The sequence below is a fragment of the Phyllosticta citribraziliensis genome (assembly GCF_038025025.1).
Source record: "Phyllosticta citribraziliensis strain CPC 17464 chromosome Unknown J3D65scaffold_9, whole genome shotgun sequence".
NCBI classification, from domain to species: domain Eukaryota; kingdom Fungi; phylum Ascomycota; class Dothideomycetes; order Botryosphaeriales; family Phyllostictaceae; genus Phyllosticta; species Phyllosticta citribraziliensis.
The window spans coordinates 1394065-1419334 of record NW_027117346.1 but is presented as its reverse complement, the minus strand read 5'-3'; the positions used below and the strand labels follow the sequence as shown (position 1 = coordinate 1419334).

At 55.1% G+C, this 25270-nt stretch overlaps 11 protein-coding genes across 11 annotated transcripts; 8 read left to right on the top strand and 3 right to left on the bottom strand.

Moving 5' to 3' along the window:
• Positions 1 to 408: 408 nt before the first annotated feature.
• J3D65DRAFT_632786 (uncharacterized protein) lies at positions 409 to 1447 on the top strand (the record flags this gene model as incomplete). Its single annotated transcript, XM_066801057.1, has 1 exon — positions 409 to 1447. A coding segment is annotated over exon 1 (416 nt), but the record flags the coding sequence as incomplete, so codon positions are not given.
• A 167-nt stretch (positions 1448 to 1614) lies between these two features.
• On the top strand, positions 1615 to 2853 carry J3D65DRAFT_477432 (uncharacterized protein). Its single transcript, XM_066796555.1, has one exon. It carries the CDS (start codon positions 1965 to 1967, stop codon positions 2616 to 2618), a length of 654 nt encoding a protein of 217 aa, XP_066653256.1. The 5' UTR covers positions 1615 to 1964; the 3' UTR covers positions 2619 to 2853.
• A 304-nt stretch (positions 2854 to 3157) lies between these two features.
• On the top strand, positions 3158 to 5143 carry J3D65DRAFT_556922 (glucose transporter-like protein; the record flags this gene model as incomplete). Its single annotated transcript, XM_066797285.1, has 9 exons — positions 3158 to 3204; positions 3261 to 3328; positions 3378 to 3595; positions 3645 to 3723; positions 3769 to 4229; positions 4281 to 4665; positions 4713 to 4775; positions 4823 to 4878; positions 4934 to 5143. 9 exons carry the CDS (start codon positions 3158 to 3160, stop codon positions 5141 to 5143), a joined length of 1587 nt encoding a protein of 528 aa, XP_066653255.1.
• Positions 5144 to 10506: 5363 nt separating this feature from the next.
• Positions 10507 to 11557, bottom strand: J3D65DRAFT_632775 (inorganic phosphate transporter Pho88). Its single transcript, XM_066801056.1, has 4 exons — positions 11400 to 11557; positions 11317 to 11337; positions 11128 to 11267; positions 10507 to 11077 (listed from the first exon to the last, which is right to left on the bottom strand). The coding sequence occupies exons 1-4, from the start codon at positions 11414 to 11416 to the stop codon at positions 10683 to 10685; spliced, it is 573 nt and encodes a 190-aa protein (XP_066653254.1). The 5' UTR covers positions 11417 to 11557; the 3' UTR covers positions 10507 to 10682.
• Positions 11558 to 12419: 862 nt separating this feature from the next.
• Positions 12420 to 13781, top strand: J3D65DRAFT_477187 (uncharacterized protein). Its single transcript, XM_066796552.1, has one exon. The coding sequence runs from the start codon at positions 12630 to 12632 to the stop codon at positions 13491 to 13493; it is 864 nt and encodes a 287-aa protein (XP_066653253.1). The 5' UTR covers positions 12420 to 12629; the 3' UTR covers positions 13494 to 13781.
• A 666-nt stretch (positions 13782 to 14447) lies between these two features.
• Positions 14448 to 15782, top strand: J3D65DRAFT_632769 (uncharacterized protein). The gene has a single exon (XM_066801055.1). The coding sequence runs from the start codon at positions 14455 to 14457 to the stop codon at positions 15364 to 15366; it is 912 nt and encodes a 303-aa protein (XP_066653252.1). The 5' UTR covers positions 14448 to 14454; the 3' UTR covers positions 15367 to 15782.
• A 996-nt stretch (positions 15783 to 16778) lies between these two features.
• Positions 16779 to 18888, bottom strand: J3D65DRAFT_477270 (uncharacterized protein). Its single transcript, XM_066796553.1, has 5 exons — positions 18372 to 18888; positions 18241 to 18326; positions 18073 to 18094; positions 17566 to 18025; positions 16779 to 17495 (listed from the first exon to the last, which is right to left on the bottom strand). The coding sequence occupies exons 1-5, from the start codon at positions 18657 to 18659 to the stop codon at positions 17074 to 17076; spliced, it is 1278 nt and encodes a 425-aa protein (XP_066653251.1). The 5' UTR covers positions 18660 to 18888; the 3' UTR covers positions 16779 to 17073.
• A 619-nt stretch (positions 18889 to 19507) lies between these two features.
• J3D65DRAFT_632767 (Alpha/Beta hydrolase protein) lies at positions 19508 to 20880 on the top strand. Its single transcript, XM_066801054.1, has 3 exons — positions 19508 to 19863; positions 19916 to 20146; positions 20192 to 20880. The coding sequence occupies exons 1-3, from the start codon at positions 19582 to 19584 to the stop codon at positions 20843 to 20845; spliced, it is 1167 nt and encodes a 388-aa protein (XP_066653250.1). The 5' UTR covers positions 19508 to 19581; the 3' UTR covers positions 20846 to 20880.
• Positions 20881 to 20893: 13 nt separating this feature from the next.
• On the bottom strand, positions 20894 to 21517 carry J3D65DRAFT_669886 (uncharacterized protein; the record flags this gene model as incomplete). The annotated part of the gene is made up of 3 exons (XM_066803238.1): positions 20894 to 20994; positions 21038 to 21361; positions 21409 to 21517. The coding sequence occupies 3 exons, from the start codon at positions 21515 to 21517 to the stop codon at positions 20894 to 20896; spliced, it is 534 nt and encodes a 177-aa protein (XP_066653249.1).
• A 370-nt stretch (positions 21518 to 21887) lies between these two features.
• On the top strand, positions 21888 to 23299 carry J3D65DRAFT_632760 (uncharacterized protein). Its single transcript, XM_066801053.1, has 4 exons — positions 21888 to 22403; positions 22451 to 22522; positions 22580 to 22773; positions 22820 to 23299. The coding sequence occupies exons 1-4, from the start codon at positions 22196 to 22198 to the stop codon at positions 23138 to 23140; spliced, it is 795 nt and encodes a 264-aa protein (XP_066653248.1). The 5' UTR covers positions 21888 to 22195; the 3' UTR covers positions 23141 to 23299.
• Positions 23300 to 25242, top strand: J3D65DRAFT_632754 (monooxygenase). Its single transcript, XM_066801052.1, has 7 exons — positions 23300 to 23625; positions 23676 to 23713; positions 23763 to 23848; positions 23893 to 24106; positions 24154 to 24439; positions 24496 to 24768; positions 24837 to 25242. Exons 1-7 carry the CDS (start codon positions 23580 to 23582, stop codon positions 25109 to 25111), a joined length of 1218 nt encoding a protein of 405 aa, XP_066653247.1. The 5' UTR covers positions 23300 to 23579; the 3' UTR covers positions 25112 to 25242.
• The last annotated feature ends 28 nt before the right edge of the window (positions 25243 to 25270 follow it).

Sequence of the window (25270 nt, the reverse complement as noted above, 5' to 3'; positions counted from 1 at the left end):
GAGGAAGCGATGAACTGGAGCTCCCTCGCCATCCAGCACCTCAATGAGCATCGTTGTCCTCCCAGACAGCGTCAATGGCCTCGTTCAAGCTGCGGCAGGGTCTGACAAGCCATATGCACCCCGAAAATAAGCTCCTACGGCTCCTCCAGCCGTCCCCAGACTGAGGCGCGGCGTGACGGCGGAGGCACTGGGCGCCCCTGGGCTCCCCTAGCTTTCCGTTAACTCTGGCGTGCGTGCTTTGTCTTGCTCCCCCGCATCACTTGGCGCCGTGCAGCCTGCCTGACCTGACCGGATCCATTAATGGCATGATGATCACGGGGGCGCTGGCGAATAATGGCCACGCCTGCTGGGGTAGGGTGACACGCTTCGTGAGCGAATAATGCCAATGGCGTGCCGCAGGTACCGGGAGCTGAGCTGGACAGCTCCGCTATATAGATACCGTGGCCTCCCAGTCTTGGAAAGGTTCATCGTTTCTGCGATACATCATCCACTGACAACGAAGCTTCATCGTCCACCACTGTCGACCCCGTTGTTCAAGGCCGGTCGTTCATCCAATCCATCAACTTACCAAACATCATCCTCTTTTGACGTCCACCAACCACCCACCTTCTCCTCCAAACCAACCATCAACAATACCGGCAAGATGAGTGCAATGGCTGCTACCCCGCTGGCTGTCAACACCAGCGTGGCTCCTACCACCCACTCGGCCACCTCTCCCACCGGCCGCCTTCTCCCTCACAAGCGTCCCGCTCTGCTTCCCAAGCCGTTCCCGTCTGCAACCTATGTCGTGGGCGATCTCCTCACCGACCCCACCAACCCGGCTGCTCCGACCTTGCACCGTCCCAAGGGCGTTCTCTCCGACCGCGACTACGACGACACACGCACAACTGCCTGGTACAAGGATATTGCAACCGTGTCACCGGCCAGCGGCAACTTTGCCCGCTCGCTGGGCGGCGAGCTGCTTGTGAGGCGCCCCAAGCGTGCCGACGTTGGCTTTTGCAGCATCGAGGCGGAGCGTGCGGCTGTCCGTGGCTTCAAGTCCAACACGGACGCCTTTGAGAAGGCTGTCTCCAGCGAGGGCGCCAAGCAGTGGCTGCTCAAGGCTGCCGAGTCTCGCAAGCCCGTCTACTTCGTTGCCGCCGTCCAGGAGGTTGTCAACGCCAAGTATTCCCATGCCCTTGCCCGCGATGCCGGCAACGGCCTGCTCGAGGTCGAGAAGGAGGTTCGCTCGCCGTCAGACCCCAGCGAGGAGGCCATTGATATGAGCGGCGACGCCACGAAGAACATGCGGCCGATGAAGAGGAGGGATTCAGCGTTTGAGAAGCCGACGCACACCAAGACGGACGTATTGGGGTTGGAGCTGAGGGAGGTCCGCGTCAAGCTGACCAACGAGGAGATGCCCCAAAAGAAGGCCGACTTGAAGTTTGAATGGCTCAACTTGGACGTCGAAGGTCAAGAGGGCATGAAGCTTGCCGTCGGTTTGGGCCAGCCTCTCGACCAGGAGGAGTTGGTCGACTTGTGGGAGGAGGATGAGGAGCAGGACATTGAGTCTGACGAGGAAGATGACGAGTAAGGCGTTTGGGTTTCTGGCGTACTGGGAATTTTGACGATGGGACGATGGGAGGCGTTTTGATCATCTTTTGCTTGTACTATCACCGAAAAGGTCAACAGACACGACTCAATGCCACCTCATCAACTTTCTTGAGATTTCAACTTGCGTGCGGCGAGCACTCCTTACTCAACCGCAGACATGCTTCGAACTCGCTGTCCAACCCAGGCCGGAGAACGGCCGCTCTGGCTGCAATGTCCGAGTCATACGGGCATCCTGACGGGCGGCATTGGTCGCTGGCGGTACCTGTGCCTTGTATGTGGCGTTTGGCGGACATGGGCCGGACAGGAAAGAATTTTCTGGGGCGAAGAGATGGAACGGTGGCCTGGCAAAGGCAGAGTTTGAGGTTGAGCGAATGCAACACCAGTGCAGAAACATGACGTGCGAGAGGTGTTATCAGCGTCGTCTGCCGAGAGTCTTGGAGTTGTTGTTGAGGTTCCGCTTTTCTCCAGGTTCGTCTCCATCCCCACTGTTTTTCCTCCGCAGTCTTTCTTGTGCGCTCGGCCGACGGAATACTCCGCTTGACCAACAGCAACAACATCACTTCGTCACCATTACCCCGGTCCATCCGAGCGGTCCTTGTCGTGTATTCCCCTTTCTCGGCAACAGAGGCTCCGTCGTTTGCCATCCCCGCGTCTTCTCGAAAGGACCATTTGCGGCCAGCCCGGTCCAGAATCCGCTGACGAACGCTCCTCAGCCGCAACACCTCGCCACCCATCCGCAGAGACGCGGCCCGATCGATACTCGGCATTATCGCGCCGGAGCACCCTCTCACTCGGGACTAACGCGCTGGTCAGCTCCTCTCCCCAAGACCTCCCCAAGCCAGCGGGGGACGCCTCTTTTCCAAATGCCGCGCGCTTGGTCATTGTGGCCCGGCTCGTTGTCCAGCCTATCACCATGTCGTCTCTCGTCGCCCAGGCCGTCAGGCGGCCCCCAGTCCTCGTTTCTACGACGCCAAAGCTTGCCTCTTTGGGCGCTGCCGCGACGTCGCTCGGCTCCCGAGAGATAACCTGGGGAGAAGCGTAAGTACCCCGGCCCGATACCCCAGGCCCCATCCCGGGGTATTCGAGGCTTGGGGCAGCCAGGCGGTCAGAAGTCGTGCGGTTCACAATTTGAAAGTGGTGAAAGGTAGGCAACATGTAGTTTCGACGTCTTTAGCCGCTAGCACGACTTTTGCTTATTTGACGTCAATTCATACTTTTTACCTGCATTTCTTAGCTGCGTATTTTCAAACACCGCGTGCGCTGTACCTACGGCCGTGGTGGCATGGGCCTCAGCCCCGGACACGGTGATGGCTAGACTCTCCACGGGGCCCCCTTCTCGACAGACCATGGCGACCCACCATCACGCGGGCCCGCTCGCTTTCTCCAGACGTACGTCTGCTGCTAGTGTTGGATGACTGCATGGACTCGCCTTAAGGCCTGTGCTTTAGAGTCTCTTCTCCACTGTTGCCGTTGATTTAAAATTGACCTGCCTCCCCATGTTTTGTTTGCATCTCACTCCTCCTCTCTTCCCCGGACCTTCCTTGACTTTAGAAACACTGTCACTATGGGTTTTGGTTTCGAAAAGCCAAAGGACGTGCCCGGTGCGGCATGGTAAGTTACTTGTTCCACCACCACCAACCACCACTACACAAGCTGACTGTTACCAGGCCAGCCATTATGATTGGCCTATTTGTAGCCTTCGGCGGTGTATTATATGGGTACGATACTGGAACGAGTATGCATTTTGAGTCCTTGATGCTGGGTAGACCTAATTGTGAAAATAGTTTCCGGAATTTTGGCCATGAAGTATTGGCTCAAGTTGTTTTCAACACAATCTGACGGCACTCTCACTGCGGGCGAGGACTCCCTGATTGTATCCATCTTGTCCGTCGGAACGTTTCTTGGCGCGCTCACTGCTTCGCCTTGCGCCGATATCCTCGGTCGCCGCATTGGTCTTATGGCTTCGACAACAATTGTCTTCTGCGCTGGTGTCATTATGCAGGTGTGTACTGTACACTTGATTATTCAAGGGGACTGTGCTAACGTATCAGACCATTTCCACCTCGCAACCTCTGTTCATTGCTGGCCGTTTCTTTGCCGGTTACGGTGTCGGTCTCATTTCTGCCATGAGTAAGTTTGCCTCGACCGGTTTGTTTTCTGTCTAACCTCGACCAGTCCCCATGTACCAGTCCGAGACGGCTCCTAAGTGGATCAGAGGCGCTATCGTAGGATCTTACCAGTTGGCCATCACCATTGGTCTCCTGCTCGCCGCCATCGTCAACAACGCAACCAAGGACCGCAACGACTCTGGATCCTATCGCATCCCGATTGCCGTGCAGTTCGCGTGGGCAATAGTCCTCGTCGGCGGTCTGATCTTCCTCCCTGAGACACCCCGCTACCTGGTCAAGCGCGACAAGCATGAGGCTGCGGCCAAATCTCTGGGGAAGCTGCGCCGCCTCGACTCCAACCACCCAGCCGTCGTTGAGGAGCTCAACGAGATTGTTGCCAACCACCACTACGAGATGAGCGTCGGCTCCGCTAGCTACCTCGAGTGCTTCAGGGGCACCATTGGCAAGCGTCTGTTGACTGGTTGCGCTCTCCAGGCCCTGCAGCAGCTCGTTGGTGTGAACTTTATCGTATGTTGAAATACACTCTACCTGTGTCGAAGTGTTACTTATGCTCTGCAGTTCTACTACGGTACTTCGTACTTCCAAAACGCCGGCTTCAACAACCCCTTCATTATCACCGTCATCACCAACTCGGTCAACGTCGTGTCCACCCTCCCTGGTCTTGCTGCCATTGACAAGATGGGCCGCCGCAACCTGTTGTTCTATGGTGCCATCGGTATGGCCGTGTGTCAGTTCATCGTCGCCATCACCGGAACTGTCTCCTCCGTCGACAACCTGCCGGCACAGAGGGCCATGATTGCTTTCGTCTGCATCTACATCTTCTTCTTTGCGTCTACCTGGGGTCCTGTCGCTTGGGTCGTTACTGGCGAACTCTTCTCGCTCAAGGTCCGCGCCAAGTGTCTCTCTATGACCACTGCCTCCAACTGGCTGCTCAACTGGGCTAGTACGTTATTCTTTCATGCTCTATTATCGTTTACTGACGCGTTATAGTTGCTTACGCGACACCCTACATGGTAGATGAGGAGTATGGAGATCTTCAGAGCAAGGTGTTTTGTGAGTGCCCCCCTTTGGATAAACTTGTTCCGCGCTAATCGAAGCAGTCATCTGGGGTTCCTTCTGTATTTTTGCGATACTGTTTGTATATCTGATGATGAATGTATACCCTTTTCAAGCTCTTTGGTCATATAAACTAATACTCCAGCAGTTACGAGACGAAGAACCTCTCCCTCGAGCAGGTCGACGAATTGTACTCGACCGTCAGCTGCGCCTGGAAGAGCAAGGGCTTCAAGCCGCAAATCAGCTTCCAAGATATCGACGACGTCAACGACGGCAAGGGCATGTCTCTCAACGACGCAGCAGACCTGGCACGCGTCAAGCGCGAGGGTGTCGCCACCGAGGACGTCAGGGTTGAGAAGGTTTAAGTGGAGCAAGGAGAGCGCGCGAGATTCCCCCCTTTCTTTATGTTTCATCTACTGGGGATATACCTTGTCATGTGGGAGGCTTCAGTGCTTTTATGAGATACGATTTATAGGGATAGTTCTGGCTTTGGTATCCCAAGGGGGCTGTGTTGTTCGCGGGTCACGTGGAAGGGGGCAATCAGCGTCCGCGCTAGTGCGCACGGACCTTCGACTCTACTCTGACATCCCGCGACGCAGCTTCGACGACAGAGATACCTGGTACATATTAAACGCATTGTTCCCATTTCATCGTCTGCAGGATTATTTCGTCGCCGCTTGAATTTCCCACTTCGCTGCGACATGTTCAATCTGCCCGACGAGCACGCTGCTGGCAACGGCAGCAGCGGCGGTACAAGGCGCCTGCGCAAACAGAAAAATTTGGGACAGACATCTTGGAGACAATGTTCGCTGGATGTAGGTTTCGCACCAAACGACAGCCTCCAAGGCGTAGCTTTCGCAGCGGATGAATGCCCGATCAGCGTGACTGATGGTAGCAGATGAATGCTTCCTGAATGCAGCCGTAGTGTCAAGAGGTAGTTTTTTCGTCTCCGTCTTTTTTCCTTCTTTTGGTCTTTTCTCTTTTCCTTTTCCCAGTCACCCTCTGCACTCTGTTTATTCTACTATGCGGCGGCAGGTAGGCGTGCGCGCAAGCGCCCGCCTCATCGAAGCACACCAGGCACACCCTCAAGAAGGGGTAGGAACCATACGTGCGGCGCGAGCTCCCGCCTTGTTGGATTGGACTGGAAAAGTCAAAAGTGAAAGATTCCAATGTTGCCACCAGAACGAATGCCCCCTGGACGCACTCAACAATGGATCCCGTGGTGAGTTTGCCTGAGGTACCCTATACGTGCCACTTGTCTCGAAACAAAATCCGCCGCGGCTTTGACAGACAACGCAATCTGTTCTGTCTTGGAGTTGCTGGAGGCAGTTGCAAGAATGACTTTACCTGGGAGTACAGAGTAGAAACCTCGCTATAAGTACCGACTCGCAAGACCAGACTGGCAAAACCCAAAGATTGCAGACATCGTGAATGCTCCCTGGATACAATCCTCATCCGGTGATGCGAGATCGTCGCCGCGCCGAGAGCACCCGCCTCACGGGATCGCACCAAAAAATCCCACAACAAAAAGAAACCAAGGCGAATTTTCTGACCAAAAGTCGGAGCGCCCGCAAAGCGGAACAGGACTGGCAAAGCCCCCAAGTATTTAAGTGTCGGTTGACACCTCAAAGTGCTCCCTCGACGCAGTCACCAGCCACCACCACAACAATTGGGATCCTGGGGTGAATGTGCCAAAGACGCCAGATACGTGTATTAAGAGCACCCAAGACAGAAATAGTCCCAGTCTTGACAAGCGCCACGATCTCTCTGTTCCGTCTTGATTGTCCTGGAGTTTCTAGAGCCAGTTGTGACAATATCATCACCCGGGAATACTTGGTAGGCACCGCGCCGCGAGCACCCGCCTCACGACGCCGTGCAAAAAATCCCCACAACAAAAAGAGTTCCAGAGCTGGCCACAACTCCGCCCTTCTTCATCTTCACCGCTCCTCGCTTCTCAACCCTTGAACCAAGCCTGTCAGTACCCTTCCCCGCCTCCTTGTTCAACTCGCACTGCGGATGGGACAAGCAAACGAATATTCCTCAAGCTCTGCCTTCTGGCGATGTCAAACTGACTCGCCCATCTTCCAGGAACGTTGAAGCTGCCCACCATGGTCGCCTGGACTGCCCAGGTCGACCAGAAGGTTTGTCTGAACATCCTGCGCGCGCTATGGGGTCACTGACAAGTCGCAGCTTCTGATAGCTCTATTCAATCACTATGAGAAGCCCATTCCTTGGGGAGCGATTGCTAGCGACCTCGTCGCGATGGGCGTAGCCGGCGAGTATCCCAAGCTTCGTCTTCCTGGCTTTGCACTGACCTTTTGGCTTGCAGACAGCCTCACTGGCAAAGCCGTCAGCCGTCACATGGACAAGCTCAAGACCGACGTCGCGGCCGGCAAGATTCCTTCAGGCAATGACGGAAATCACGCCAACAACATCAACAACATGGTTGCCGAGGCCGGAAAGCTCACCAAATCCGCCAAGAAGAACGCTGGCATCCCCGTCACCCCGGACAAGAAAGCCAAGGGCAAGGGCAACGCCTCTGCTTCTTCCACCCCTGCCAACACCGAGAAGAAGAGGAAGCGCGTCCTCGACGACATCGGCTTCCGCCCCGTCGCCGAAGACACTCCCATGCAGGACGAGTCTCCTGCGAAGCGTCTGCTGTCCAACGGTGCGACCGCTGGTGAACGCTCGCAGGGCCCGCTCTACGCCGGCACTGCCTTCGAGGTCATGAGCGCCGCTACTGGAGGCCCCCGCGACCCGTTCTACGAGGAGCCCGTCACCCCGGTCCGCACCAAGGCCCACTCTCCTCTGGACAAGACCGAAGACGACGACATCAAGGCCGAAGACGACGACGAAGAGGACCTCGACAACATCGACTACATTGCCCTCATCGAAGATTACTACGACTAGTGCGTGGTTGTCTGCCGTTGGATCAAAAGTCTCTTGGTGGTCTGCTCTGTCGGATATGGAGCTCGACTGATTGCTTCTGGAGACAAAACGTGCGCTTTTGCAGGACATACGGTAGCCTGCGGGGGTCAAAACAATTCTTCTGAAGGGGATGCATATGGCTCAAAAATGGGAGCCTGAAGTTGATGGTCTCTTGGGAATTAGACTTGGGAATCAATCGACCTCACGGTCTTACTTAACTTGACTCATGCTGCGTGATTTGATTGTAAAATGGGCGAGGGAATACTGTGCGCCAAAAGTTTTGCTTCTAGATGGTGCTCTAAATGCATGGCCACATCGGTGTAGTCGAAGCGAATCTGCCGGAAGTTGTCAGAGCAGACTTCCAGTGTTTGCCAGCACCACCGTCTTTCTACAATTTGCTCGCCCACACATCGCAACATTAGGTTTTCCTCGTTTCCACCATCGATGATAGAGACGTGTTTTGGTCGTCCGCGCATGTCCACCTCCATGGCGCTTTGAACCTTGACCAACAGACCTCTCGACCAACCAACACTTCTCAAGTACAGCGCGAGGTAAATGATGCGCTTCCTCTTGACCTGTTTTCGCACTGCTCACCAAGAAAGATAGAATCTGCCCGCCGTCGCGCCACGACTTCAAGGTCTCCCATCTGTCTTTACCGCGACGAATCATCCGGCGAAAATCATCCGGCGATACCACAAGACTGCCTCAAAAATCGGCAAAGCCTCCAAGCGAATTTACAACGCGCGAAGCTTTCCGATACTCTGCTCCACGCCTCTGGTTCCAACGAAAACGTATACCCTGTCCCGCTTGAGATTCGCTATCTTGTCCATCAACATCCAACCCAAGCCAACGCGTGCTACGCCTCTTGCGACGCCGAATACTCCAACGCGCAAAACAAACCCCACGTACCAGCGCCATGTCCACCTCACAGCGCAGCGTGCGCTCCGCCGCGCCGTCGCCGTCGCCGCATTACAGATCTGACAGCATCGACGGCCTCAAAATTCCCACGTCCGATTCTGACACCCCCGGAGCACCCCCATCGTCAAGCATCAACGTTTCTGCTGTCACCGAGTTGGCTCTGGCTGACGACGACATGATCGGCCGGCTTCTCCTCAGTCTCTTCCCGAGCGAAGACCCAGAGCAGCTCCTTGCGCCAGCGCAACGCAAGTTGTCTGCGGATGAGGTGGCGGAGAGGCAGTGCAGGGACGACGGGGTGGGATTGGCGGTCAGAGTTTTGGCGAAGGGGGGATACGCGGTGTTTGAGTTTGCAGAGGACGGGGAGCACCAGGACAGTGTCGTTGGTGGAGTGGAGGAAATGGTCGTAGAGACGGTCGAAGCAAGTGATATCAAAGAGGAGGATGCGTCCAAATGTTGCGTTCAATGAGGTACTGTATGGCAGGGTGAGGAGGACACGGGAAATAGGGCTGTCGTTGAGGAACTACGAAGTTAGAGAAAACACAAATGTTCTGGATGGTTCAATCAGGCCAAACACGGCAAAGATGAGTGCATGTCCTTGCTACTGGATTTGGAGATGTCGAAAAGACTTTTGCCATGGCCAGGTACTCGCATGTGCTTGAATAAGATGTGTCAATGCAGTCGCTTCTAGTCGCGGCAGTGTCCGTTAGTTACGGACACCTGCTCATCTAGCTCCTCAAAGTGTTCATCGGAGTTGAATTCTTTTGCTGTTGGTGCTGCTGATGTGTTGCCATATGGTGGGTGTAGACAGTCCTCTCCTGTCGCGGCGGTCTCTCTCTCCAGTCACGGGTGGGTGGGTGCCGTGCCTGTCTGTTGTCCGCCGGAACCGATCAATGGGTCGGAAAACCATGTCAACGAAACCACTGTGAAGCTTTTCCTTCGCATCCAAAGCTCCATCCGCACCCATTCAAAATACTGACCGGTGGTTCCTAGCCCTTGCTGTCTTGGAGAGAGTGGGCCAACTGTTGCGAGCCAGATATGACCAGGCAAGAAGAATACTCCCATCATCTGTTCTGGGCCCAAAAGCTAACCCAGAGCTTCCAAATTCCTGCTGGTGGATTTCGAAAGCACGGCGAACGGTCCATGCGTTCATTTCGAGAGATCCAGTGCCAGTTGGCCGCCTTGGCTCACAGCCCCTTCTCGAGGCCGACAGCGAAAGGCAGACCAACTGCAGCTTCTCCATGTCTCTCCAACGGCGCAAATACAAATCCTCTTTACCGCAGGCCAAGCCAGCTTGTTCAGCAGATTTTCTCCACAACCTGGGAGGACCGCGGACGCCTCCAATTACTCGCTCGTGGGGCCGGGAACGGTTCCGGCTCTTTCTACACCGTTTAACGCGCTGGATGCGAATGAAACCACATTGCGCACATTGGATCATAGACATCATGGATCGAGGCCAGAAGCAATCGATGAGCAGCAGAGCAAGGTTGGAATGCCGTACAGTGCACCAACGTCTTGTCGCAACGACATGGCGCGCGACCCCTTCCCGCGCATGGAGAAATCGTAAGGTGGCGATATCGAGGCGGACATGCTGATCGTGGCTGACGAGACAATATCAAGCTCTGGCCAGTCTTAGAGGGCACATCCTGCCGGTGTGAGTCGCCTGGGGCCACGAACGGCGGGCTGCCAACGTGTGTTACGGCAGTGTGGTCATCTTGGCGAGGAGCGATTGGACGGTCCTGGCGACTAGATGTTGTTGTCAAAAGACGTCAGTAAGATCGAACCAGCACAGCGCGAGCAACGGGATTCAAGGTGAAGCGCAACATCCCTGTCACTGCACTGGACCCTGGGCAAGGATCAGCAAATGGCGCAAACACTTGCCATGACCATGGTATGTATTCTTGCGACGAGACAGGCGCGACATCGCGCAGAGCGAAATGACTTTCCTCTATTTTTTCATATCCTCCACTCATCAAATGTCCAGGTAGCCTCCAAAATTTCTACGAAACACCACCACCCATCGAAATGCCCAATGTTCACTCCGCTCTCTAGCAAGCAAGCTTACTCGTCCTTGACGCCGCCACGGCCAGCCCTCTCGGCCTGCTCAATGCTCTTCTTGTCCGTCTTGATGTCACCGCCAGACATGGCACCCATGAGGCCGCCGCCGGCCTTCCAGGGGCGCTTGAGGTCGCCGACAGCGGGCTGGCCGAGGAGGTGAATCTTGACGAGGTTACCCTCAAACGCGCCCTTGACGGGGATGATGGACTGGATGAGCAGAGGGTTGGTGTACTTGAAGTACACGTGCATGACGCCCATCATGCCAACGCCCATCAGCTGCGCCTTCCACAGCTGCTTCAATTGTTGCAAGTCGTATGCGTGGACAGTCGTCGTCACGGCCTTGGGCTCCTCGCCGCTGCCCGGGGGCGCGGGCTCGACGTACTTGAGGACGTTCATGTCTGGTTTTGGTCAGTACCGAGCCAACCGTGCGCAAAGGTGGGGGACGCACCCTTCTTCTTGTCGATTTGCATCTTGACGTAAAGGTAAACGCCGGCGATTATCAGGTTCGACACGATGTAGAGGGCGCGGATGCCGTTAAGGACATTGGGGTCCTCAAAGGGAATCTTTTTGGAAACCTGCATCATCACCCTGAAAGAAGTCAGAGATGTTCTAGCGCAGAGCCGGACCAAACACGTACAAGATGATGGCGAGGTTGGTTCTGTCGCAAGACGGGTTAGCACGCTATCTCGAAATCCCGACGGCGCCAAACGGCAGACTTACATCTGAGGGTTGACCATTTTGACGAAGAGGCTGTGACCTGGGCAGATGGACGGGCGCGAGGATGAAGAGAACGGAGAGACGCGTGAGGCGGCGCGGACGGTTTTATTGTTGAGGGATCGTTGTGAGAGTGCGCCCGTGCAGAGTAGAGGACAGGCTGGAGATCCGCGCGGCCGTCACCGCCCAACCTGGACGTCCGTCTTGGCCCGGGTCCGGCCTTTCTCTTGCCGACCCTCCGCCATCTGAACCTCATCCTCTCACCTCAACCGCCGACCGGACTCTGTGAGAAGAGCCGACTCATATCGCCGTCCAGGTCATTCTACCAGAATCCACCTCGTTTGCTGAGATGGACATCATTGTTGTCAGAATGGCGCAGAAATGATGGCACAGATGCTGGTTGAATCGCCTCATCGGAAGACCCCCACAGAACGGCTCTCTAGTTGGCTTCAAATACGCCTGAAGGTCTGAAGGTGCGCAGAATGAGGAGCAGGGAGGCCGACTCCAGAGCGGAACAAAAATTCCATGGTTCTCTTGGAGCTATGTGCTCAACTCAACAACGCCGTCCATGGAACACAAAGGAGAACGAGAACCATCCGTTGCGAGCCAAAGCCCGATCTTTCCACCACTTTTGACACAGTCGAACCTGTTTGGGCATACCAACCACTGCTGGACTCTTGATTGGCAATACCTTTTCATTTCTTCCATTCATTCATCTGCGCGTCGTCGGCTTTTCATGTTCTCACGTCTCTCCTTGAGTCCAGGGATGGAGCGCGTGAAATTTTCCAGAATATCGAAGAGCTTGGAACAATCTTGACCGGAACGAGGCTATCCAGAATCCCCTGTTTGTTGCCTAAGCTAGCGGCCGCCTCTGGTTGTGACCAAGGATCGGTGTTCGACGCTAATAAGAAAAAAATGGTTGAATGCCAGTGGGCAAAACCGCAATCTTGACAGATACAAATACACCGAAGCCCCCTCTATTTTCAGATTATCCAGCTGTCATTGGGATGTGAACAAGAAACTGATCACACGCAGAGACAGGTGACGGCCATGTGTTGATGTGTTGGTGCCAAACCCAAAAGCATTCACGCGCGCCTCCGGAATAACTCGGCTCGACTGCTTTCTGGACATCAACAATTTTCACAATTTAGGGCTCGGGCGCCTCTACCCTCCGTTCACCACCAAATCCACCAACTTACGCCTTTACACGCGCCAGCCAAGTAGCCATTCTCGGTCATGGAGGACGACAACATGGCTATCGATAGAGGCGCCGCCTCTGCCTTCATCGTTCCATCTCCTTCTTCAAGCAAGGTCACCGGAAGTTTCTCGTCATTCCCCATCGTCAGCGCCACAGAAGCCCCCGTCGTGAACTTCAATGGAGAGCAGCCTATCGTCCCAGTTGTCGCACGCTCCACACCTGGAGACCTCGCCGGGCTAGTACGCTACTTCTTGGATGGACAGCACATCCCTGCGAGCAAAAAGGCCAAGGGCCGCCAATCGAGGTTGACTGCCGTCTATGTCAAGACTGGCCAGATGATTGTCTCGACTCACATTCCAATATCACGAATAAACTTGGGAAAATTCACCCTTGACTGGATCGATCAAGTGTGCCAAACCTTCGGCGTAATCAAGCCGCCACTCTCAGAGAGTTCCCGACACATGTACTTGGGCCAAGCCGAGACTCATGCCAACGACAACAAGGCCGTGGATTCCCTCGCCACTCATGCCGCAGCCCTTAGCATCAGCGACTCCGAGATTGCGTCTCGTTTCAAGACTTCACCAGCCTACACGAAGTGGACCAAGAGGTTGCGCAAGAGAGATCGACAAAGTGACGACGAGAAGAAACAGGAGGTCCGTGGTGGCAAAGTCAACAATGGCCGCGTCGAAAAGACCAGGCTGAGGAGATCAAGGACCAAGCAGAAGCACGACCCCAAGCCCGACGTAATGATGGGTGACCTCGGAGACGATGGTGCTGACGGTGAAGATGTGGCCATGGACAGCCAAAACGATTGCATGGCCCAGCTGGATTGTGGAATGGCCATTGACCAGACAGTCACCAGCCCCAGCAAGATGGATTGCAGAATGGCGGATAGCCATTGACCAGGCAGTCTCCAGCCCCAGCAAGATGTACTACAGAATGGCGGTTGACGAAATCGTTTCCTGTTTCGGCAAGACTTCTTTCTTTGAGCATGCTGCCCAATGGCGAGGGTAGTAGAGATTTGGTCATGGAGGTACGACTGGACCAGCCATTCATTCACAAGCACGAATAGTAAGCCTTCTGCCTTGATCCAGCTACCAGGTACATCTTCGTTCATGGGTCTTTGATGTAAGTAGCTTTTATGCCTCTATGCTAAGGCTTCTTTTTGTTTTTCAAATCATCTGTTCTCATTGTGTCGTCGAACCACGCCGCCATGTGCTCTCCCTAGCCTGCCGAGCCAGACCATTCCGGCGTACCTCAGCATCTTGTCCCACCTTCAATTTCTCTTTGGTCCGTCCCGACAACACCAACAACAACTACAACAAGCAGAGTGTGCTCGGAGCCATGGCCAACCGCCAGACAAGGCAAACTCGACAGTCTCAATACAACACGATGGAGCAAAACGCGACGATGACTAGCACCGGCAACCGATTCGATTCTCTGCCCAAGGAGAGTTTCGACCTTCGCTACTGGCCCTCGACGATTGCGCCCAAGACGCCCTCTAGCTCCCCTGTCCGCAACTACCTCCTTCACGATTTCCCTCCGTACAAGACGGAACTTCCGAGCGACCTGAAGCGCGTCAAGCTCTACTTTGATACCGACTACAAAGACATGTACCCTCACCCCAAGATCCTCTCCGTCCACATCGGCACCGGTGAAACCATGCTCTCCGACCCCGTTCCACCTACGCGCCGCCTCTGGAACCGCTTCATTCACGAACACCTCAGCCTCGTCCACTACACTCTGGTCAAATGGCAGCCCAACTCTGACTTGCCGGTCGAGCCTCACCGTGATGACGACTTCTTCACTCTGCCCCGTCGCAGCTCCCTCTTCGGAACTGACATTCCTCCCGTTGACGACTCGATGCCGATTCCTCCCCCTTTCGCCAACGCTCCTTCCAAGGACGACATCATGGCGGACTACTTCAAGTCGCTGCGTCGCGAAGGCAAGGATTCCAAGGCGTCCATGCGCGACAAGCGCCAGCAGACGAAGGATCCCAAGTTGACCGACGATGATTCGGATGGTGACGGAGAGGTCAACATGCAGAGCACGGCCAATGCGAAGAAGTTGAGGAAGAATGCCAAGAGGCAGCGCCAGATGCTCAAGCGCAACGAGAAGCTCGCTGCCAAAGCCTTGGAGGACGCGAACGAGATGAAGCCTGCCGAGCATCAGGGAATGCAGGGCATGGCAGAGGAGATGAATGATGGCTCTGCTGGAGGCGAGGTCAACGAGAACAAGCGCAATCGCCTGGACGAATTGCTCAGTCGTCCCTACGTGTCCGACCCCGTGATTCTCGACCTCGGCCACCCCGCTACTGAAGCCAATCTCCTTCCTGGTGCCAAGACTTCTCTCGCAGAGCAGTTCCTCTTGGACAGCGTCTATCCTCTCGACATGCAGCTCCCTGGCATTGGAGCCAACGCCTATTCTCTCGACATGCAGCTCCCCGGCATTGGAGCCAACGCCTATCCTCTCGACATGCAGCTCCCCGGCATTGGAGCCAACGATTTCTCCGTCGGTGAACAGCCTGTCGCGTTCCAGGGCATGGGCAACAACACTGCAGGACTGACTGACATCTTCGCCACCGGAGCCGACTACCTCCCCATCGACGAGGAGCCCGTCGCTTTGCAGGACTGGACCACCACCACTTTCGGAACGACTGACGGTTTCTTCGAGCCGGTCAGTCACCACAAGGACAGTTCTCTGGCTCTTCGGCAGAAGATTCTGGAGGCTGGCCAGCCGGCTGAGTCCGACGATGACGACATGGAAGCGGAATAGTTGGACGGCAATAGTCAATGGCCCACCAGCTTGCAATGGTGGGCATGATGGCATAAAGTCGGCTTGAACGATCATCTGATTGCTTGGTTCATTGGCAGCGGACACTAGTCCAATGGTGATGGATTGACTCTCCTCATTTGCTTTTCCTTTTCCGGGGCTGTTGAGTGAGGGCTTGCTTTGAAGTCCTCAGCAAACAATAGTCGTGGTAACAAAAAGATTTCTCAATCTCCCCTCAATTTTCTCCCTTGCTTTACTTTGTCGTTCGTGCCATTCGCCATTCTCTGCTGCATTCGTTGCTCACGTTACAGATCTCAGTGGGCCAAGACTCAGTAACAAGATTCGTGGCGCATTTGTCGAAAAGTAGATGAGCAGATGGACTACAGGCGGGGTGTTCAAGCTCCAGAATACCAGAGTGCTCGGGAGTAGTCAAGTTCCTCAAATTCTTCGAGGGATTGTCACGAGGAGCATCCCCAAGCTCCAAATTGACAGATTCTTCTTTGTGAGCCATGACTTTCGCCATTGCGTGACCCGTCTCGAACACTCGTGGCCACGACGCGTCTTCCTCTCGCTTGCTCCCCTCTTCCAAGTGCGAGTCGTTTCTCCCCACCATTTTGATTCTCCAAATACCCCCTTCCACTCACCCTGATTTCTTTTCTTGCCTCCGCTGCACCGCAAGGTCACGGTATCGATTCACAGCCTATCGATGTTCCGCGCTCCGCATTTTTCGATTGTCGCAAGACATCCATGCCGCGGTGTAGCGCTCGCTTCGGGGTACATGGGACTGACAAACATCAAAGGAGCCTTAGAGTGACCCTTCGATCCACCACTGCACAAAGAACCTCACCGGAGTGTTCTTCCGTCGCAGACAGGGTAGTAGAAAAAGAAGAAAAATAGGGAAATGACCTGCAGGCTCTGCAATGCAGTGCACACGACACCTCCGGTTCGCGTCGTTACTCCATGGGCCAGACCCTTCTCGAAGACGACTCAGACAGAAGTCGGAGCACGGCCTCATCGAGCGAACGAGACCATGTCAAGAGATGGCTCCAGAAGATGGCCAGACTCTCCTCTGGTGGAAAAATCGAGATCGCGCGCCGGACTTCTTGTTGGTCGTGGGTAAAACTCGTCACGCCACTTGCAAAGCTGCCATCAGTCATCTCCCCTCGGTCCTTGCCTCATCTTTGGTAGCCGTTCGTGCTGTAGTCGTGGTCTAACAAGATGAAGAAGACTGACTGTGAAACAACGACAGGGTCGCCGACGAGTCATCAGAGACCCTGCCTGCGTGTTCTTTGCAATATAGCCTGCCTTCTTTTAGCAGCGGAGGTAGGTAAAGTGCATGGGTGGGGACTTCGGTTTTCCCGAGCCAGGCAGGCAGCGCTTGGATTGACGCGAGGTCAAAGAGGCGGGATATACCCGCCGGCGGATGGCGGGAAAATGGAATCGCTTTCGATCAGTGCGCCTTGTCGGCCGCCCTGGATCCGCCTCATCACAAGGGACGGTTTTCACGCATCTTGACTCTGCACTGCGGCGCTGGTTTCCGCTTTGACGCTCCGCTCGAGTCGTCGGTCGGCGCATGAAGATGGCGGAACTTGCCTTTGCGACCACCAACACTGCAACCTCGACACCAACTCCGCCCTGCCCCCTGAAACAGACATCAGCTCATGCAAGAATGCGCGGACAGCAGCGTGGACCAGCGTCGTCGTCGTTGTCTCAAGTCTCGGGGTATTCATTCAATCTACTCTTGCTATTACTCCAGGTCCTCGAATCCGAGAAGCGAAACGAGTTGCGCTGCTCGGTGGGATCGACTTCGCTCGTCAGCTCAATCTCGTCACGGCGCATGATGCCCAGCGTGTCGCTCTCGACATCCGACGATCCCGAGTGGTGCGTGTCGTGGCGCGACTTGGTCGTCTTGCCAATGCCACCACCAACACCACCAACACCATCGGCCGAGCGGTACTGGCTGGCGCGATAGTCGCTCGACCCAAACGTGTAGTGGCTCTCGTAGCTGCCCGAGGCGCCCGAATCATGGCCGCCGCCGCGCGCAAAGACGCTGCCAAGAGTGGGGAGTGAGGCCGCGAGCACGCTGCACACGAGCTCCACCAGCGACCAGGCCAGCAGATCCGTGTAGTTCCCTGTTGACACGCTTGTCAGCAACCCTGCGCATCATTTCATTCACCATCAAGGGACGAGGGGGGCACGGACAGAGCGCGTCGCTCTTTAGGCGAGATTTGGCGACTAGCGTCATGGCCGATCCGATACAAGCAATGGCGCCGACGGAGAAGAGGGCGCAGAGCCGTAGCTTTTGCTGCCAGGACATTTTGAGTTTCCAAAGGACGATGATCGGGACGGCCAGGAGGAGGTAGTCGAGCGTGATGTTGATGGCGCGGAGAATCGTTCCCATCCTCGCCACGCCCAAGCACTTGGGCGCGCTGGCCATCTTGCCCGCGACGACGTAGTCAAAGTTTGCAGACGGCGGCGTGCATTGGAAGACGTTGAGGAAAAAGGCGACGACGACGTAACAGCAGACTATGGCGAAGAAACTCCAGTTGCCGGTGGTCCAGGCACGCGAGACGAACGACGTCAAGCGCATGTTAAAGACAACGATTGACATTTTGACGACGCCGATGCAGACGAAAAAGTCGATTTGCGCGACCAGTGCGAGCTGTGGGAGTTAGCAGCGTTTGCGGTAATATGCAGCGACTGGCCTACCCAGTGGTAGTAGTAGTAGTTCCTGCATCGGTCAGCAAGAGTTGCGCAGAAACCGTGAATTCCAAAAGAAATGGTCGGTAGACAACCGCTATATCTTCATCCAAAGGCCAAAGAATGCCAGAAGGCCATCTTTGACACACGGTGCGGATTCAATCTTGAAATACTCACTCATAAGTAACGTCAAACATGTGCTTCCCGGCGCCGCCGTACTGAACCATAGCGATTTGGAGCGCGGGATAGGCCACGGCCATAACCTAAGATTGTCAGCATTTGCCAAACCAAGCTTTCAACAGTCTTACAAGTCCCGGGACCATCAACGTGTCGTCAATGCCCCATTTCAGCCTGCGGACGTGATAGCGCAGGAAGAGCCGCAGCCCAGTGACGATGATCATAATGGCGATGCAGACAGCCAAGCCCGCGACGATTCTGGGGCCCTTGGTCTCAAAGACGTAACCATCAGGCCGCTTCGGCGCGAGATGCGCGCCCTTCTTCGGGTCGACATCATACAATCCGGCGGATTGCAAAAGCGCCTTTGCTACCCAGTAGTCCGTTTCGGTGTTTGGAGGGTCGTTGATGAAAGCGGACATCTGAGCGGAGAGCGAGGAGGTCCAGAGGACCAGCCTTTGTCGAAGCGGAAGCCGGAATGGCAAGAGGTGTCAACGGTAGCGTGTGCGATCCATCCAGAGTACAAGTGGGAGAGAGACCAAGTCGCGCCGTTGATAGGGCTGTCTGTCTTTTCAGGCGCACCACCCTATAATAACATGGTCTGGCTGTGTAGAAAACGCTTGCGAATCCGGAGTCGAGACCTGTGCTCTCGCTTACTTCCTTGACAACCTGCCAATTCCGACCTCGACCTGCAGCGGGGAGGGTCCAGGGTTTCAAACTCTACCGGGCGTAGCACGGCCCGTCGAAGCCAAACTACGACTCGTAGAAACGTCGTCCCTCAAATCGCGCCTTTCATCAGAGGAAGAGAGGCAAGTACGAGGCGCAAAAGTGGTTGATGGATTATTTTGTGATCATCAACAACCCGAACTCGGCTTCCTGAATGCGGAGGACGATCAATGGGGCGGCCTCGTGGGCGTGCAGATTCCTTCCGTCTTTCTTCAAGCCGAGAAAAGGTTTGCGCGGCGTGATGTCACCTCGGCGTCTTGACGAAGCGAGCTCCAGCCACGACTTGGGCGGACCAAGGGAACAGAAGCGTCGTCCCCTGTACAACCCATCTATAACAATCTGTAAAACGTCCCTAAGCCCAGAATTAGTATTTTGTTCGAAACGCGGACAAATATGGGGTGACAAAGTAGAGGCCGTGGGCGCACAGACGGCCTCACCGCCTCGGGGTGGACCTGAATCGGCAATCTCACCGCTCAACGGCTCCGGCCGTCGTATCATTTCATCTCGGTCATGGGCTGACTGGGCCCCTTTTCCCCCTGCTCGTAGCATGAAGAATGACTTTTTACATCCTCGAATACTGCAAGTTGTCAGGCCTGCAGAGTCTGCGTGTTTGACATCATGCGCTGGCTGACGACCATTTCGCTGGGGTTTGGTGCCCTGGCTCGTCTCGCCCACGCTACGTCGTGCACCGGCGTCTCGGCTGTGAGCCCCAACTGCACCTCGAAAGAGGTCGCGTATAAGAGGGACTACTTTTACATTGGCGGCGAATATGTGTACAGCGAGTCGCTCAGCGGGAGCATCTTTTCGGATCAGCTGTACGTGGAAAAGTTGACGCCTCAAACAGGGGTGAATCAAACAAACCCCATTGTTTTTATATCGGCCGGAGTGCCTTCAGGAGCAGTAAGTGACTGATTCATGCCCTTGCGTGCGTTGTTCGCTAACGACTTCTCAGGTGTGGTTGAACACCCTCGACAACCGAAGAGGTTGGGCGTCCTATTTCCTGGATCATGGCTACCAGGTGTACATCCTGGACATCACCTCTGTCGGCCGTAGCAGCCAACCGCAGTTTTCCATCTATCCGTTGAAGATTGGTTCGACGGACAACATCACCAGGAACTGTTACACATCGCCAGAGACAATTATGCCGTACCCGCAAGCGATAAACCACACACAATGGCCTGGTGTAAGTTGGATGTTGGTTGATAAAGATGAGTGCTGACTGTTGCAGACCGGTATTCGTGGAGATGCTATTTTTGATTCCTTCATGGCTTCCATGATTCCATTGACGTCAAACGCAACAAGTCTGGAGCTGTCGATGCGCAAGGCTGGATGTCAGTTGTTGGAGATGATTGGTTCGTCCTTTCTCATCAGCCACTCCGCCGGCTCCACTTATGCTACCCTGTTGAGTGATCAGTGTCCAAATCTCATCAAGGCAAATGTAAACATTGAGCCGGGAAACACACCGTTTCAGAGTTTGGTGGGCAACTCGACTGTTCCGGCTGTCGGCCGGACGTCTGCGCGCCCATACGGTCTGACGACAACCGAGATTGGTTACGTGCCAGCGTTGAACAGCTCTGCGGACCTCGAGACGGTCTGGGTCGGAGACGACCTTGCTGGAAATCGTTCTTGCGTGATGCAAACGGAGCCTGCTCGACAGCTGCCCAACATTGCAAAGGTGCCCTATGTGGCAATCACTGGAGCTGCTAGCCCGCACATTACATACGACCATTGCATCATCAATTACCTCAAGCAGGTGGGCGTGGATCCCGAGTGGATCAAGCTGGAAGACCGGGGCATTTTGGGTAACGGACATTTCATGTACCTGGAGAAGAACAGTGACGAGATTGCGGCCGTGGTACTCGAGTGGATGCAGAGCAGGTGATGGCCAAAAAAACTTTTGTTTCGTTCCAGACTGCCAGTAAAGATTTAATCAACAATTTACATCGACCAACCCGCAGCCGATGCGAGAATGAACAAGAGCAAGGGATTCCAGTCGAGAGCGGAGCTTGCAGAGGTTGACGACGCGGACGCCTAGTACTGTCAGTCTTGCCGACGTCGTCTTTGAGTGGGATACTTGCCGCCGATGCGGTGCCGGACGCCGTGCTCGTTGCGGATGCCGACGCCGCTGAAGAACTTGCCGTGGTGGGACAGGCGGCAAAGGAGTTTGCGGCTGAACCTGTCGGCGCGGGTGTAGCAGAAGCCACTGTGGCTTGGCTACCAGTGAGAGGTGTCGTTGCCAAACTGCAATTCGCGGCAGCGCTGGTCAGGGAGGGCCCGTAGTATTGCCAAATGTCTTGGTTGTCCGAGCCGGCGCACTGCAGGCAATTCTTGTAGTCGTTGAGGAAGGCTTCATCGGTGCAGACATTGCAGCCGGCCTTGACAAGCAGAATTGCCTCGCCTAATTGCCGTCAGAAAGTTTCCCCAAGAGGAGCATGTGTTGGTTACCGCAGTTGTCGTGGCAGTTGTAATTGGCCGTGTCATTGTCCTGGCGTTTGCCCAAGAATTCGGCACACGCGGCCGAGAGAAAGGCGAAGGCGATCAATTGGCGCAACATGTTGATGGAGTTTGATTCGCTTGATGGCGAGAGAGTGGTGGAAGCCGCGAGGTCTTTAAAGCTTCAAGAGCAAGCCGCGATAGGAGCTTGTGGCCAGAGGTCTTCGGGGTGTCATCGGAGGTAACGACAACCCCGACAGGTGACAGGCATCGCGACGGCAGGCGAGGAAGCGTTCATGCGGAGGGAGGACCGGAAGAGGCACAAGATTCCATGGGTTTGGGCAAGTTCTTGTCGTGACAGAGTTGGTGGCTGGCGGAGTGGTGCGGGTTGCATGAACTAGCGGGACGATATCGGTGATGGAGTATCAGATGATCTGATAACAAGCAGACTCGCTTCCAAGGCCTGTACCACCCGACCAATCCCCTCTCCACAACCAACACCAGCCCACTCGTTGCAAGGTCCGGACAATGGACTCGCCCGACTCTTTGCGGCAACAAGCAGCCATTTTCTCCGGCAATTCCCAAGCGAGCTCGTAAACTTTTGGCCAACCGCCCACATGGATCCACGGCAACTAACGCTCCAGCTGTCTGGGTCGACAAAGGTTGTCCGACAGCAAACTTAACGCCGATCCCCGGCCTTGCGGTATGCAGCCATCCATCTACAAATACCTCTGGCATCATTTCATGTTTTCATTGTCATCATCTCCTTCATCAGTCCTGAACACCAAGCGCCGTCTTAATGTCTGGCTTCAAGAAGATTTCAGCAGCATGTCTGCTAGCTGCTCTGCCTGTTGCGCTGGCAGCCCACGGCGAAGGTGCTGAGGGATCCATCATGGGTCCCGTTGATTTTCTCTGGCCAACATACCGGACCTGGTCGGCGGCAAACGACAACACCCCTCCCTGCGGCAGCGCCGCAACAGCCACCAATCGCACCCAGTTCCCGCTTGGTTAGCATCTCGACTCGTGTGATGGTACCTTGTCTGACAGACCACAGAGCAAGGCTCGGTCGCTTTGACCATTGCACAAGAAGCTTGGAACGTCGAGTTCCACATTGCGTTTGGAAACAGTAAGTGACACGAAAACAATGGAATGTCACTAGAGCCTTGGAACTAACGCATCGTAGATCCCACCAGCCAAAGCGACTTTCAAGAGCAGGTCGTGAGCAACATCTCAGAGGTAGAGCCTGGCCACGAGTGCTACAAGCTCGACGCACTCCCAAGCAATGTGACGGCGGGTACAAATGCCACTATTCAGCTCGAATACTGGGCCGAGTACGACTCGGACAGGAATCAGACCTTTTACGCTTGCGCAGATATTGTGAGTCGGACGGCCTTGGCTGTTGAACTCTACTGACAAGTAATAGACGTTTGTCGAGACGTCCGCCTTCACTGCTCAGGTCCCTTGCTTCAACGTCACCGCCTCGGACTTTGAATCGCCAAGCAGCTCGTCTACTAGCAGCGCAACACCTTCGGCTTCCTCTGTATCTTCAAAGAGCAGCCTGAGTGGCGGAGACAAGGCTGGCATCGCGGTTGGCTCGATTGTTGGTGGCCTTGCTATTCTGGGTGCAGGTCTTTTCTGGTTCCTCCGCAAGAGGCGACAGAGCAAGCCGGCACCCGTGAACATGACACTTGAGAAGGAAGAGGCTGGCTCGACGCTTTCTCGGGCAGAGACTGCCGGCCACTGATTCGCAGACGAGTAATGACTGAGACGCGTTTACGACGGAAAAGCTGAATCCCAAGTTGCACGGCCGAGTTTCACGAGGAGCATTCATCTCTCAGCCTCACGCATCCCCACCTCTGATATCAAAAAGCTGAAAATATTTTGCTATCCTGTTGCTCGATCTTTTTCCATTCAAAATGTCATTGCTTTTGAAGTACGACGTTGGCAGTTCAGCCCCAGGATCATGCACGATGTCGGTCTAGATCAGTACAGGAAGCCATGATGACAGCCAAAGCCATATCAACCCGGACCCCATGTTGAATCGGGCACATAACCCAAATGGAGCCAGTCTCCGCAATCTCCACTAAAACAATCCGCGAGCGCGGCACAGTCGCAGATCAATCGATACGGGATAAGGTTGCAGATGTTCTCGTCATCCTCCTTCTTCACCTCCTGTCGCAAAGATGCAGCAAAAAGCAAGCATGCCTCATGTCTTGATCGTTGGAGCCGGTGAGCTTGATAGTGCATCCCCTTGCGCTGTAGAGTGCTGAACTTGATAGGAATCACCGGTCTCTTGATCGCTCAAAGCCTGAAGAAGGTGAGGGGTTTCTCATCCTAGCGTACATCGCAGCTCTGACGCTGTCCAGGAAGGAATTCGCTGCACCGTCTTCGAAGCAGAACCCTCTGCGACCCACTACCGTCCACGCGAATGGGGCATGTCAATACACTGGGCGTGAGTATACTCAAGGTCATCGCGAACTCGGCTCACAAGAAAAGGCTCCCTTTGCTGCAAGACTGCCTTTCAGATGAGCTTTTGGCTCGCGTCCGGTCCACGACTGTCGACCCGTTTTATGACCCACCCGAGACGCTTCTGCTGCCAACATTCAACGGCAAGACGGGCGAGCACATGAAAGACATTACGCTGCCTCTCTTGTATCGCGTAACGCGGCGCGGATTTCGCAGTCTCTGCGCCGAAGGAATCGAGGTCAAGGTCCGGTTGCATCCACCCCTTTTGGTACCTGCCTGACCCACCATCAGTACGGCAAAATTATCAAAGACATTTTGTATCACGACAACGGCGTAACGACCAGGTTCCAAGACGGGACTGAAGCGGTAGGGACGCTGCTCGTTGGCGCCGACGGCGTCCATTCGGCGGTGCGAATGCATCTCCTCGGCGAAGCGGGCAGAGCGAAGCGCATCCCCTTTTCGGCCATCAACACGCACATTGCGTACAAAGACGCGGACAAGGCCAAATATGTCCGCCAAATCCACCCGCTCATGGGGCATGCGATTCACCCTGATGGCTACTGGATCTGGATCTCAAGTACGTCCATCTATCAGCTAGCAAAAAACCACCGCGGTGACTGATTAGTTGCACAGTCCAAGAAGTCCCAGACCCAACCGATGCATCGACTTGGATTTTCCAGCTGATGAGCACCTGGAAGCCGCGGGAAGGGGAAGACGTGACGTCGCTCGCCCGCCTGAAGGAAATGGCGCAGTCGTTTGCGGAGCCTTGGCGCTCCGCCGTGCAGTGGATACCCGAGGGGACGCGGATCTTTGAGAACAAGGTGTCGTGGTGGGTGACAGAGCCGTGGGACAACCACCAAGGCCGCGTTGTCCTGGCCGGCGATGCGGCGCATCCCATGACGTTCCGTAAGCCTTTTCCCCTATTCCTCGCCCTTGTATACGCATGATCGATGTGAACTGACCCAGTGCACCAGAGCGCGGCCAAGGCCTCAACCACTGCATCGCCGACGCGTCGAAGCTCAAACGCTGCGTTGCAGCCGCAGTCTCCGGCACACAATCCTGGGCCGATGCCATCGATGCGTACCAGCAGGAAATTGTCGAGCGCGGCGGCGACGAGGTCCGCACGTCAGTGCAGAACACCGAGATGCTACATGACTGGGCGCGTGTCGTGCAATCACCGTTGTTCAAGAGGTCGGGCGACCCGACGGAGAAGTTTGGGTACAACGTGCCTCGAGAGTCGAAGCTTTGAGAGCATTTTTGAAGGTGGAACATATGTCGATGTGTGCCTAAGCACATCGAAGTGTCTTCGGAAGCTTGAAAGCTTTGGCTTCTTATAGATGACGCCAAGTACCGAGATAATTTATCGTAATTTGTCCCCTCGTGCAGAGCTTCAACCCCGAATTACTTC